Source organism: Aptenodytes patagonicus, chromosome 16, assembly GCF_965638725.1.
Source record: "Aptenodytes patagonicus chromosome 16, bAptPat1.pri.cur, whole genome shotgun sequence".
Classification (NCBI taxonomy): domain Eukaryota; kingdom Metazoa; phylum Chordata; class Aves; order Sphenisciformes; family Spheniscidae; genus Aptenodytes; species Aptenodytes patagonicus.
In genome coordinates this window covers 2,353,358-2,366,368 of record NC_134964.1, presented here as the reverse complement: position 1 = coordinate 2,366,368, position 13,011 = coordinate 2,353,358, and the positions used below count along the sequence as shown (strand labels likewise).

The following is a 13,011-nucleotide window of genomic DNA, read 5'->3' as shown; positions in this document are numbered from 1 at the left end:
CATATACACTTAGCAGAGATAAGGACCATCACCAGTACCAAAGGGTTTGTAGCAGACTGATGACAAATTCACTGTGCAGTACCAAAAAGGAATGTTAAATTCCAAAGTGATTTTTGTTTACATGCCTCCATCTGATTTCCTGTCTATGCTGTTAACTTGTTTTATCCCATTCTAATGATTTTCTGACTACCTTTATGAACTGTTTCTGAAGTGTTTAGGGGAAGGCAAATATGTAATTTTCTCTTTCTGCAATCATGTTTCTTTTCTGGATTTAAGGATAAAAATCTGTCTCCTTGTAGAGTATCAACATTAGATGTAGGGACCATCTGGGTCCATTAAGTGTGCTTATTCAGTTAGGATACCAAACGTGAGGGGAGAGGCCCTGTACTTACCTTTCATGTCCCAGGAGGGCATTATTCAGGTCTTCATTTACTTGTATTAACTCAACTATCACATCTTCATTCTCCACTGTCACCAACAATTCCATGATCCTCTCCTGCATCATCCGACAGGTCTTATACAGTTTCTGCCCGAGGCAGAGGAAGGGAAAAAAAAAAAAAAAGTCATAACTGTGGTCTCCCAGTTTGTCTTTGGAGAAGAGTGATAAGACACTTGAGCGCTGCAGACTCACGGGTAACATTACTTAATTTATACAAACCACACGCATACCAAACATTGCAAATAGCATAATTTTCATGTCTTTGATCTCTGCAAGGCAGGTTGACAACTCCTATCATCACAGCCAGCGCTTCTACCCCTACCCAATCCCTACCCCTTGACCCACCTTTATTTCTAAAGATTTATCTGTCTCTAAAGTCTAAATTACAAACTGCAAAATAACAAAGACCCCTCTGGGTGATGCAGAACAAGTTTGATTTGATCTTGTTTGAAGCTGATTAAACTCAGCAGGATATTTCGCATGGATGTAATGGATGTGATCCTGTTCAATGTCTGCTTGAAGGAAAGCCAATAGTAGTCTAAAGGACAGAAGTGCTCTGTGACGCAAGTCGCCAGCCCAAACTTTTCCTCTAAGTGGGGAAGTTTGGATACACTTAATCTACGCACTTTTTGAGAAAGTAACACAAACCTAGCAGAATCAGCTGATAGGAGGATTACGAGAGTTTATTGAGCAGAATTTTGCATTATTGCCAGTTGAAATGGAAGATAGTTTATTTATATTCCTCTCCACTGCAGATTTTGCATGTTCAAAGAAACAAATTCTTTAGCAACAGGAACTTCAACTCAGCCAACATTTCCCGTGCCCCCAGTGCATTTGCAAATGGGGGCTGGCTCCGCTTAAGGGGAAAAAAAAAAAAAAAAAAGGAGAGGGAATTGTATTTGCACACTGCTATTCAGAAATTGCTCTGGTATTATTTTCAAAGTGATCTGATTTTTCCTCAAAAAACATATGCTTCACATAAATAAATAAATGATTTTATGAATGTAAAAAGAAATTTTGCACCCCTTTGCCAAGTCTGCATAAGGATTACAGAGTACTGTACCTTTCAGTACTGTATCTTCATAGCCCAGGATAAAACATACACAAATGTATTCAGTTTAATGTCTGTAATTAAATTTAAAACCTTTCCAACTCCACACTTCACTATCTGATCCGCATTTAAAAAAACCACACATGTATTTCTTATGACTCCGTTATACAGGCAGACTAGCTCCTTCGTAAATATCAATATTCAATAGAGAAGGAAATTGAGGCACTCATTTCAAGCACGGATTTGCTAGGCTTTGCTCCTACCCACAATGACACATGCACTCTTACGTTTTGAAAACTGGAGTTTTACAATGATGGACTACCAGCTGGTGTAACAATCAGCAGTGATTCCAATGAATTTGTGCTAATTCTTACCAGCTGATGATCTGGACCCAAATTCCTGCATGTCCATCAAGTATGTCTATTCACTATCCAGTACAAAAGTTTTACTTTTTGTGGCTGATACTAAGCTTTAGCTATTCTTTAACTACTGTTACTGGTCAGCACAATATTTCAAGTGAGATCTGCTATCTTAAGCCTTGTCCAAAACCGGGTGGAGAAAGGGAGGAGCCTAGCCACTAATGAAGCTGCAGAACTGAAAATATGTTGCACTGAAAGTTCACCCTGTTACAGTTTTTGAGAGACTCCAGATAATCAGAAGGACTGAAATTAATGCCTCCAACTCACTCAAAGCCTAAACAAGCAGCTCTTTTAATAAAGGACTTTGACCACAAAAGCCTAATCCAAGCAATCCAGGTAGAGCTACAAACAGAAGGGAACATTAAACATTGTTAAAAGCACAGGCTAGCCATGCTTGATGCTTTATACCACTCAGTGCACAGAGGGAAAAGAACAGAAAGAACAACAGTGAAATTAACACAGAAGGAATGAGTTTTTAGTTACTCTCCCACAAATGGGAACTCCACACCCTGCCCTCAAACTTCTGCCAACAATTTTATTACTGGGAGCAACCTAATCTGCGTGCCCACATGCAGAAGGGCCGTAGTAGGAGGCAGGAAATGAAAGACATGCTTTTCCTGTTTCACAACCAAAGACACTTACCTTGTCATGGACTGGACAGAGGTGACAAGCATATTAAACCAGTGTATTCTCCTACCTGGGGTATCTTTCACTGGTTGGTTAAATCATCAAGGCCAGTTTGCACCTTGGCAACCTCCCTGGTGGCAGTACCACTACAGAAGAAAGTATTGTTCACAGAAGAGCCATAGATTAGCTGGCGGTGTCCATTGCTGGAACCACCTATACTCAATCCTTTAGTACAGGCAAAGCAAGCCCTCTGCAATCTATTGCAACAGCTGTTTGCCTTGCCTGTGTTTAAAGCCTACTCTGCTCAGATCCTCGCTCCACAGGCCCTTCCTCCTTCGACTTATAGCTCCACAGATCTCTGCAAAACAGACAGTGTTGGAGATGCGAGGAATTTCCAGGGAAGCAAAAACCACCGAGAGCTTGTGTCTGTCTCCTGTCTGGTTCCCCCAGACCAGCAGCGCTGCCTGTCCTTAAAGATGAGAGACTGTAGCAAACTGCTGCTCTCTCTCCATGTATCACCTCCAGTTGTGAGTGAGCCAATCCATAAATGGACACAGCTGAACAGCACAACCTTGAAGGCAAACCAACAGCACCCAGTAACGGTTCCTTGCAAAGGAAAAATTCTCCACTGGGCAATTCTCCACACTGAAGACTTGCAAAAAATAGATCAGTTCTCCAACACATTTAATGCGGACATATTACCAAAAATGCTTCCTCATCATAGAAGTTCGGAGGTGAGTTTAGAAACAGAAGGATGCGATAAAAGCTTTTTAAATTCTTGCAGACAATATGAAACAGAAAAACGTCCATTGACATAGGTCACTATTGAAATGCTAAAGTAATACTGCATTTTTAATTTCTAAAATAGAAAATACAGCACAAGCAAGTAGAAGAAATGACATCACAGAAGGAAGAACGTCTGCACGTTCACTGTCAAATCTAAACTGGACTACTGCAATACACTTCCTTCAGACTACACTTTAAGAACATGTGGATTCATCTATAGCACAGCAAGCTCCCAGTCTTTGAGGTCACGCACATAAAATCAATGCTTCATATTCTTCACTGGCCTTCAGTCTGCCCTTTAAGGTACTGGTAATGATAAAGAGAGCACTGAAAACTCCAGGACGGATATGAGAGAGAGACTGTCATCACCTATTTTCCCACAAGGCAACTGCGTTCAACTGGAATGTTCTTGGGGCTGTTTGACAGAACACGCTTAACAGAGAATGCTCCATTATGAAATTCCTTTGCCCTTGGAATTCCCTAGAGCTTAAATTTGCATTGCAAGCTGTATTGTCCTTTCCTGACTATCTAGTTATCAGGGGAAGGTGAAGGTGACAGGAGAAAGCTGAGCAAAACCAGAGATAGAAACCTGTTGTTGGACTCCATTTGGCAATCTGAATCCAGATGTTACAAGAAAGGATACAACACATTTTAAAATCAACTTTGACAAAACCAAACCAATAGCTCCTACCAATGAATTATCGCATACCTGTAAAAGATTCATATCATCTGGGTTTTCAGAGCCAGGAACATTTTCTTTTAATATTGATGACATGACTCTCACATTCATTTTTGCCATATCCAGTTCGCTGTATAGTTTCCCAATCTGTTGAGTTCAACAGGACAGAATATTGTGTAGGTGAACAGAGTGAGCAGAATAATTCTTATCTCTAATACATATTTTCTTCCCCACTAGGTACAATATGGGCCTAATTAGCATTATTTTACTCTGGTGACATGCCATGAAAAAGAATGGAATTAGCTCAGCTTTTATATGTGCAGTCAAACTAAGATCCAAGTCTGATAGTACTACTCCTTTTCCTTACAGTTAATCCCTCTCACAAACATTACCGTTACTCTTTTTAGTTACCTACAGGTCAAGCAGGAATGGAGGTGAACTGTCCTCTCCTTTCTGCTTTTTAGAATAATCTCTTCACACAAGCCTTATAGCCAAACTTACTTTTGTTTCTCACTTATCTTTGAAATAACCTTTATCAATTTGCATACAACATCGTAAGAGATCATTAGGTATTCTCATGCTTGAGTAAATGATTCCACTTTCTGGTTGGGGTACAGCCTGGCATTTATTGAACTCAGTTCTGCCTACTTTGCTTTGGCACACCACCATATAAAACATCTTCAGGAGAACGAACCTAAAACCACGAATATAGAACTATGCCACTTGAACTGATGGTCCCTTCCAGTGGTCTATGCACCCAGGTTGTCGAAATCACACATTACCAGTACATTTCAAGTGAACCCGCCCCCCTCTAAACCTGTAGTACTGCACCTGCTCAGGAGTCAACAATAATGTCGGGCCTGTGGGAAGAGGCAGTAAAGAACGTTTTGCAGGATTAGCAGAAGATGGTGATGACTTTGTAGAAGGCTGAGATGAAGTCTGCGGAAAGACAAAAGAGCAGAGCTTGGGTTTAACGCAAGAATTGAAGCAGACATCCAGATGAGAGAGCTACAAAACATCTTTGTCGGACCAGGCAACTGGGCATTAGCTTTCTGATAATCAATGCTCCCACGGAATTTGTTGAGCAAGGTCTATTTACAAGAATAAATCTAATGGCTATTTTGTAACAAAATGAGGCTTGGAATTCAGGTATCTTTTAAATGGGTTTGCAAGTAAATTCCACCACAGGATAAAGGGGGAATAGCTAAGAACAGGCTAGCTCCCTGAGCTCTTAAGCCATCTAACAGCCAAGAGTCCTTCCCAAAGTGCCACTGCAATTTTACAGTGAAGGATAGTTTAGAATGTGATCACACTTGGAAGCAATGGAAAGGTTGGGGGGGTTAAGTCTGGGTCTCTGCAGAAGATGAACTACAAAGGCCTTCTGGATCAAATCTGGAACACTTTGTCTGCAGAAAGCTTCACTTGCACTGCATTTGAACTGACCGCTATCAAAAAAATCCAAATCCAAAACCCAACCTGCACAAGACTACACACTTCAAGTTCTTCACGTCCTAGAGACTGAGCTAAAAATTGTGTTCAGGTCTGCTGTTGCTGAGATCAACAGAAGGTTTGCCACTGATATTAACTGGCAGATCCATGTGGTAGACAGATTCGTCTCTACTGTACTTGGTGAGATAAAAAAAATTATCTATTGAAGAGTGTTCTCCATAAAGATTGTTTGAACAAGCTGTGAATACATAAGCTTTTGTACACTCCACTACTCAATCATCAAATTAAACGTGGGATAAATCTGAATCATTCTGGTCTGCACTGATTATAAGCATCTAATTCTGTAATTGCAAGGTTCCACCCAGCGGTGGATGGCTTTAACTCTTCCCAAAACTCTTGTGGAAATTCTTCTAATAGAAAAAGAATTCTGGAAAGAATGGCTTTAAAACATGTACTGTATTTTCAGCTGATGTCCAATGCTCAAGCCATACTTATACTTAATGTCCTAGATGCTACACAATACCTATGACATATACTTAATTAATATTTATTGTGTACAAGCTATGCAAACAGCTGGAGAGATATATAGACAATAATCTTTTCTTATAGATTTCTACCTCTTGGTTTAATTTTAAAGATAGATAACGCTCATAATTCTGAACAGCATGTTTTTGTGAAAGTCTTGCTCATTTCAGTTGATGCTTTCAGAAGTTGACACGCTTGGAGCACTCAGCTCTCATTCATTTTGAGGTAAACAGCGTGCCCAAATCCTTTACACACTTTGAAAGTCTCAAGAGAGATGCTTCCTTTTTGAGAACGTATTCACTAACCTGTGGTTTGAAATAAAATAAACAAACTATTATAGAGGCCAGCTTTCTTTGTTGTTATCTTAGCCATTATAATTCAAACTGATTCCTGCTCACGTGCTTAAGTAGGCTGGTCATATTCTGCCCTGGAGCATTTAAATTAAAAAAAAAAAAACGCAAAACAAGCACACCTTCTTTGTCTACAGAGTTCATACAATTAACACATCCTGTTTCTGATTTACAATGGTTAATGAAGTATCCTTGTGTATCCCCACCTTAGGTCCCCCTCTGCTGGCATCAGGAGATGGAAACTCCACTCCTTTCTTCAGCAATTCTAGATAAACTTCTTTCACTTCGCTCACATCCACCATTCCTTGGAAACCTCGGGCCCATGTCTAGTTTTGAAATAACAGGAACAATTAACAGTCACAGAAATGGTCAGTCAGTGGGTCAGACAAGTGCTTCTAAAACACATGGTCCTAAAAGCAGGTCATTCCCTCCATCCACTCCAGCTAACTCCATTCAAAGCAGCAGGAACCATGAAAGCTCCAAAGTTACCTCTCATCCTGCTTGCTAAGTGCAACCACAGAGGGAGCACATACACAAACTGGGAGAGGAACATAAATGGTGGAGGCTGACGGTTTCCCAGTTCTCTCCCTTCGGCTTCCAGTCTGTGCTACTCCTGCATGAAGCAGAAGCAGCAAGAGTAAAGTCTGCTTTAGGAATAGGTTCCCATGAGTATGTTACAGTACAGAAGTGGGCTGCATCATTAAATGTTTACCATATAGCAGAGACACACACTTACTCTTACATGTTTACTCTAGACTTACCATGATAAAGGTCAAGATTTTCTCCTGCATGTCAATCGGCAGATTGAATCTTGGATTCAGTAGTTTCACCAGCTTGTCTTTACAGAAATCTTTCTTCACAACTAAAGACTGGAATCTTGGGCCACAGTTCTCTATACACATGTCAAGCAGCTGCACACACAAAACGCTTCTGTTACAGAGATACTAGGAAAAAAACCCAACTTGACTGCTTTTGTTTCCTTTTGTTTAATTTGTTCCGAGGTGTTATGGGGAAGAGTACAAATGGATATGAAGAGATTTTTGCCAGCTATCTCACCAGAATGTCTGATGAGGTTACTACGGGGAAACAGTAGCTCACCGTGTGCACTGTTATACCTACGCAATACAAAATGAGATGTGTTAGCCAGAGTTATACTATTTTTAACAGAGAAGTATGGTCACACTTGTTTCCATGTCATAGCAGTTACGGAACATATGGTACCTTAACAGCATGAAATCTGTCCATAGCTTAAAAAACCCAACTTGTACAGATTCAGTAGTAGAGTTAATTCACTGCCTAGCACATAGGTACCCTGGTCTGACAGATTCTGAAGAGGTCTACAAGAGAAGAAAATAAGATTACTAAATGCCTCTCTTCTAATCTGCCCTGTAAGTGAGAGACTAATGAAAAAATAGAAAAGAACAAATTCAACAACTTGGAGTACAATTTCTCCATGCGTTTTAAAGGTCACATTGATTTGAAACAGAAGAGGTGAATTGTTCCAATTGTCCGATTCAGATTCATCTTCACAAAATAAGTCTACTTCCAAAACTCTGCTTGGAATGCTCAGGGTAGGATCCCTGCAAGCAACATGTCTGCCCTATCAAATATAGCAGTATGCGATAACGACATAATACTGCTCCCTTGTACACCTGGAGGTGGCTGATTACAATTCCCATTTTATAGCAGAGATATCAAAAGCTGTCACTACGTCCCAGTGTTGTGGTTTAACCCCAGTCGGCAACTAAGCACCACACAGCCGCTTGCTCACTCTCCCTCCCAGTGGGATGGGGGAGAGAATTGGAAGAACAAAAGTAAGACTACCGGTGGGTTGAGATAAGAACAGTTTAATGATTGAAATAATAATAATAATAATAATAATTATTATTATTATTAAAAGGAAAACAACAAAAAGAGAGAGAGGAACAAAACCCAGGAAAAGAAGTGATGCGACCACTCACCACCCGCCGACCGCTGCTCGGGAACTGGCTGGGCATCGGTCACCGCCCCCCAGTCGACTCCCCCCAGTTTATGTACTGAGCATGACGTCCCATGGTATGGAACAGCCCTTTGGCCAGTTTGGGTCAGCTGTCCTGGCTCTGCCCCCTCCCAGCTTCTCGCTGGCAGGGCATGAGAAGCTGAAAAGTCCTTGACTAGTGTAAGCACTGCTCAGCAACAACTACAACATCGGTGTGTTATCAACACTATTCTCGTACTAAATCCAAAACACAGCACTGTACCAGCTACTAGGAGGAAAATTAACTCTATCCCAGCCGGAACCAGGACACCCAGTCACCTGAAATCAGGCCAATACAAGTCTTGATAGGAAACTGAGGTCAGTCAGATCAGGTGCAGAATCAGACACAGAACTCATCTTTGCCTGGCTCAAATCTGGAGATTGACTACAGGACTACGATGCCTCATGCAGAGAAAAACGGTCACTCTTGTGCTTTTTGCTCTTCAACCGTATCTTTACTTTCCCTCCCAATTTAAGAGGTAAGATGGAAAGGTGAAAGCAAAGGGTAGAAATTAACATAAGTTTGCAAAATCTCATGGTTCAAGACAAAACTTCCCCCGAATCATGCAACAGACAGGATATATTCTCAAAAGGATACACAGATTTTAAAGGATGCTATTCTAATCTTGATAAAAATAGATTAAATATACTTTCCTATTCAGAGCAGACTATATTTGACTAAGTTGAAATCATTTTAGTAACTCATTTTCTAGCCTCAGGACATGGGGTTTTTTCTCCCAGTGTGATGGGGAACTTATGGGAGAAGAGGTTTAAAACCGGAAGAAAATATATTGCTGAAATGAAAACAGGGTAGAACAAAGACACTGGCAGACTGCCATGCAAAAAACTAACTGAGAGATAATTACAAAAAAATCTTGGCTCGAATCATTATTTTTCATTTGAAAGAGTACATGAAACATATGCTAATAAGCTAAGTCATTTGCCTGTGCGGTACTTCAAAGATGGTCTGTGTAAAACATTTTCAACGCAGCGCATGGGAAATTTGGTATGCTACTCCCTATTATTAATTCCCTACTTAGGAGACTGAGTATTTACCCTCTGAATGAAAGTACTGAACTAATGGGCTAGATCCTCCACTCAGTTATGCCAGTACAGCCCACTCAGAGTGAAACTAAGCTGGTGTAAAAAAAAAAAAAAAAGAATTTGACTCAATTATTTTTAACTGGACCATTCATTAACAAGCCACTTTCATGCTAATAACACCTTTCATTAGAACTTCAATATGGTTATTTATCATTGCAAATAGGACTTCACCTTCCCAAGCAGTTCCATTGGAATGAATAGATCCAAGGTGGGCAAGTCAACCACTGCTCCACATAGCACAATGGAATCTCAATAGAAACATGTTTTAATAACAGAACGGGCAAATTAACTTCAACCAAACCATTAAACTTCCTCTAAATGACAGGCAAGACCTGAGAACTGTTGGAATTGACAGAGCTGCTATGTTCCAGGCTAGCTGATACCAGACATTCAGCTGAGAAGAGATCTGCACTGAGCAAAAAAGAGGGCAAATTGCACAATCAAAGCCCTCTGGTTCACATGACAGCAACACAAAACTAAAACAATAAAAGGCATCTGAACAGAGGTGAAGACAACCTGTAAGGCAGAAGCAAAAAGGGGAGATGGTGGTGGTGATAAGGAAGTCAACTACATTCCTTATCAATAGACCTCACTCAGAATTCAGTAGGACTATCTGCTCATCTAAAGCAGCCAGGTACAGTCTATAAAGCTGTAATAAATGGATGTAGTTTGCGATGGATACTTCTCAGACCTAAGGTGAATGCAAGACAACACAGATGAACAGTTTGCTTCTTCATATTTCTGACTCAAAGGGAACAAGTCATCAATCCATCTCCAGGATTACACTCTACTAACCATATACTGATGTCTATGCAGTAGAGTTTTTGAACAGCAAGACACTATTTCCAAGTGCCACCATTTAAAAGAAACCTGTATGAGCAGCTTTTTCAGCTGCCATTCATCAATTACAGCGTAGAGGCTATGTAGACCTCACCAAGATTCTGCATTTCAAAAATATTAATTTTTCAGAAGTCTTGAATTTTTCAAATGATATATATAAAAAACATTGAAATAAAACATTGAAATATGGACTTCTTTTGCTCCCACTCAATATCCTTTTCTTTTCCTCTTTGCCCATATATACCATAAAGTGTAATAAAATTGACTAGGACTTTTTTGACTGAGGAGCTGGAGTGCTCCCTCGTGTTTTTGTTTTTTGGATCCTCTCCTTTTTTAAATGTTAATTTAACAAAGGAAAATCTAAAGGCCACATTTGCCATGCTAAATTGTTTTTACATGTGAAAACTTACAGAATATTAAAAGGAAAAACAGAAAAGCCTAAGGCAAAAAAACAAACTCCAAAATTTAAATCTAACCAATGACTTCCTTTAAAATATTTTCCAATGTAATGTGGAAATGAAACAATAATTCCATCTGAAATTTCTGCCCACTGCTTTGTATGTAAGAGTGTGTGTGTGGACCCAGGTAGAGAGGGACACATTCAATAAGCTACTTCCCCACGTCCTGTTCAGTTCCTAAGACCTTACAGGCATCAGAACTGGGGCAATGCAGTAAATGCTTTACAAAACCAAGGGGGACAACTGAACAGGTGTCTCAGCGTTCACTACGTAAACAGTTTACGTATCCAAAGTCTATTAGTAATAAGAAGTCAAACAACACATACACACTTTATTGGATTCCTGCCTAAAAGTTCTAATCCTCTTCACTCTGATTGCAAAATCACCACTGCCAAGCCTGATCTCTTGGCTTTATCAACGACTGTGCATGAAGCAACTTCTGGCCTGACACACATACACCTCGATCCACGTGACTTCACCAGCACTGGGCAACTTCAGTAGATCGGAGTACGTGAAGTCAAGCCGTAGCCAACACATTATACAGCTGGCACTCACCCTTCTTCCTCCAAGTAAATAAACAAACATCTATGAGCCAGAAGGAGGAAGACACTGTTCAGATTTAACAGGTCTCGATGACAGAATCAGGGCTAACACATGCAGTCGTGCTACTTCAGATGAAGACTTTCACATTTCACTGTGTGTATTCCCTGGGAATAAGCTCCTTAAGCAGTTTCATTAGAAAGATTAAATTCCAGAATTTCAAGGTTGAGTAAATAAAAGTGGATCAAAGTACATTTCAAAAGAAGAGTGATTTGCAGATCTGTTGCCTTCTTAGTTGTATCTAATATAGGTCGGAGAGAAAATTCTTACAACTCCTGTTGCACAGGGAGGGGGGGCTTGTGTTTTGGAAAAACAGGAATGTTTCAATTCCTATTTGCAATGATTTGCTGTTCTAATTTAAACATTTCAAAATGGGAAATAGGAACAACTTCATTAAGGCAATCAAGAACCCAAACCAGAAGATACAGCACATAGAAAGACTGATTTAGGAACAAAGGAGTTAAAAGTCATACATGGTCAGCAATGAGGTCATCAAAGGAAAGGTTTTACACATGCTAAACTGATGGCAGTACTGGTAGAAAATCAGAAAAAGGAAAGGAGCCAGGGGCAGAGGGAGAGGCAAAGGATGGAAGATCACACATAAGAACAAAAGCAGGAAGAGAGAGAGTTGGAAGAAAGGCTGGCACTTATTAAAAAAAAAAAAAGATTAAGGAACTCAGGGAGAAGAAACCTGCAGTCAGAAAACAGAAACTGGGCCAAAAGGATGTGATTGCCTGGCAGGCACAGTTACATGAGTACATGTGAGTGGGCGAGAACAGACATGGAGAAAGGGCCTCAAAGGGCAAAGAGACTGTGAGAACGTGTTGAACTACAAGCACAACTGAAACCTGGTACACACTCCATCTACAAGCAAATACAATGAGCTTCCAGGTCAATGTGATAAAGCTCTTCCTTGGATACGCATGAAACAAGATCCTTTTCCCACTTTTATGGTCTTAAGAGTTAACCTATAATGTCACCTTGGGTATATCTGCAGAGTAAATATCCAAAGAAAGGCTCCTAAATCTAAGCACTGGTTATCATAACTCCAGCTGACTGTGTCAGATATTCAGAAAAGGACCTAGGTGCACAAAGACTGTAGGAGAAAGCAAGCAGATCTGATACAGGGATTGCAATTACAGTGGAATTACAGTGTTTCTGTTATGCAAACACATAGAACACACAAAAAGGTGACTCATGAGACAGTGGAGGAGGAGGAAGCCAGGAAAGAAGTGCGGAAATGGAATGAGCTGAAGGTATACATCAGTATGTTTAACGCATTTATCTGCATCTCTAACTTGTCAGGAGACACTTGGGCAATTGCTAAGTGACCTACAATTCGACACTATCAATCACCTATCTTCCTTCATCACTTCTCAGCACATATAGATATAGATAATGATTTTGCACAACAAATACCAAAACCATGAGTAATAGTACTCAGAGTGTAATGCAGACAGGCCTCTACAACCTCCAAAAAGGAAATGGTGAAGAAAATACTTCTAGATAAATAATGAAGGACACAAATCCCCAACAACTCAAAATACGAATGGCTTGATTCTTCTCACAGTTTGACTAACAATAGTCCAGAGTAATTCAACTCTGGACTTACGTCAGTGTTCGGAGCTTCCTGCTACTGCCTACGTTATCAGTGTAGTGGAAAACAG

At 40.2% G+C, this 13,011-nt stretch overlaps 1 protein-coding gene across 7 annotated transcripts in view; it reads right to left on the bottom strand.

Annotated features, from left to right (window-relative positions):
* Positions 1–13,011, bottom strand: part of TOM1L1 (target of myb1 like 1 membrane trafficking protein) — a 583,218-nt gene that overhangs the window by 8,385 nt on the left and 561,822 nt on the right. For 6 of the 7 annotated variants that reach the window (XM_076353868.1, XM_076353864.1, XM_076353865.1 and 3 more), the window contains 5 exons: positions 7,087–7,236; positions 6,532–6,651; positions 4,833–4,940; positions 4,032–4,148; positions 393–526 (listed from right to left, as the gene is read on the bottom strand). In XM_076353868.1, coding sequence (XP_076209983.1) covers positions 393–526; positions 4,032–4,148; positions 4,833–4,940; positions 6,532–6,651; positions 7,087–7,227 — 620 coding nt within the window. In that variant the 5' untranslated portion in view covers positions 7,228–7,236. The remainder of the gene's footprint in view (positions 1–392; positions 527–4,031; positions 4,149–4,832; positions 4,941–6,531; positions 6,652–7,086; positions 7,237–13,011) is intronic. The other variant, XM_076353866.1, reaches the window with a different exon arrangement.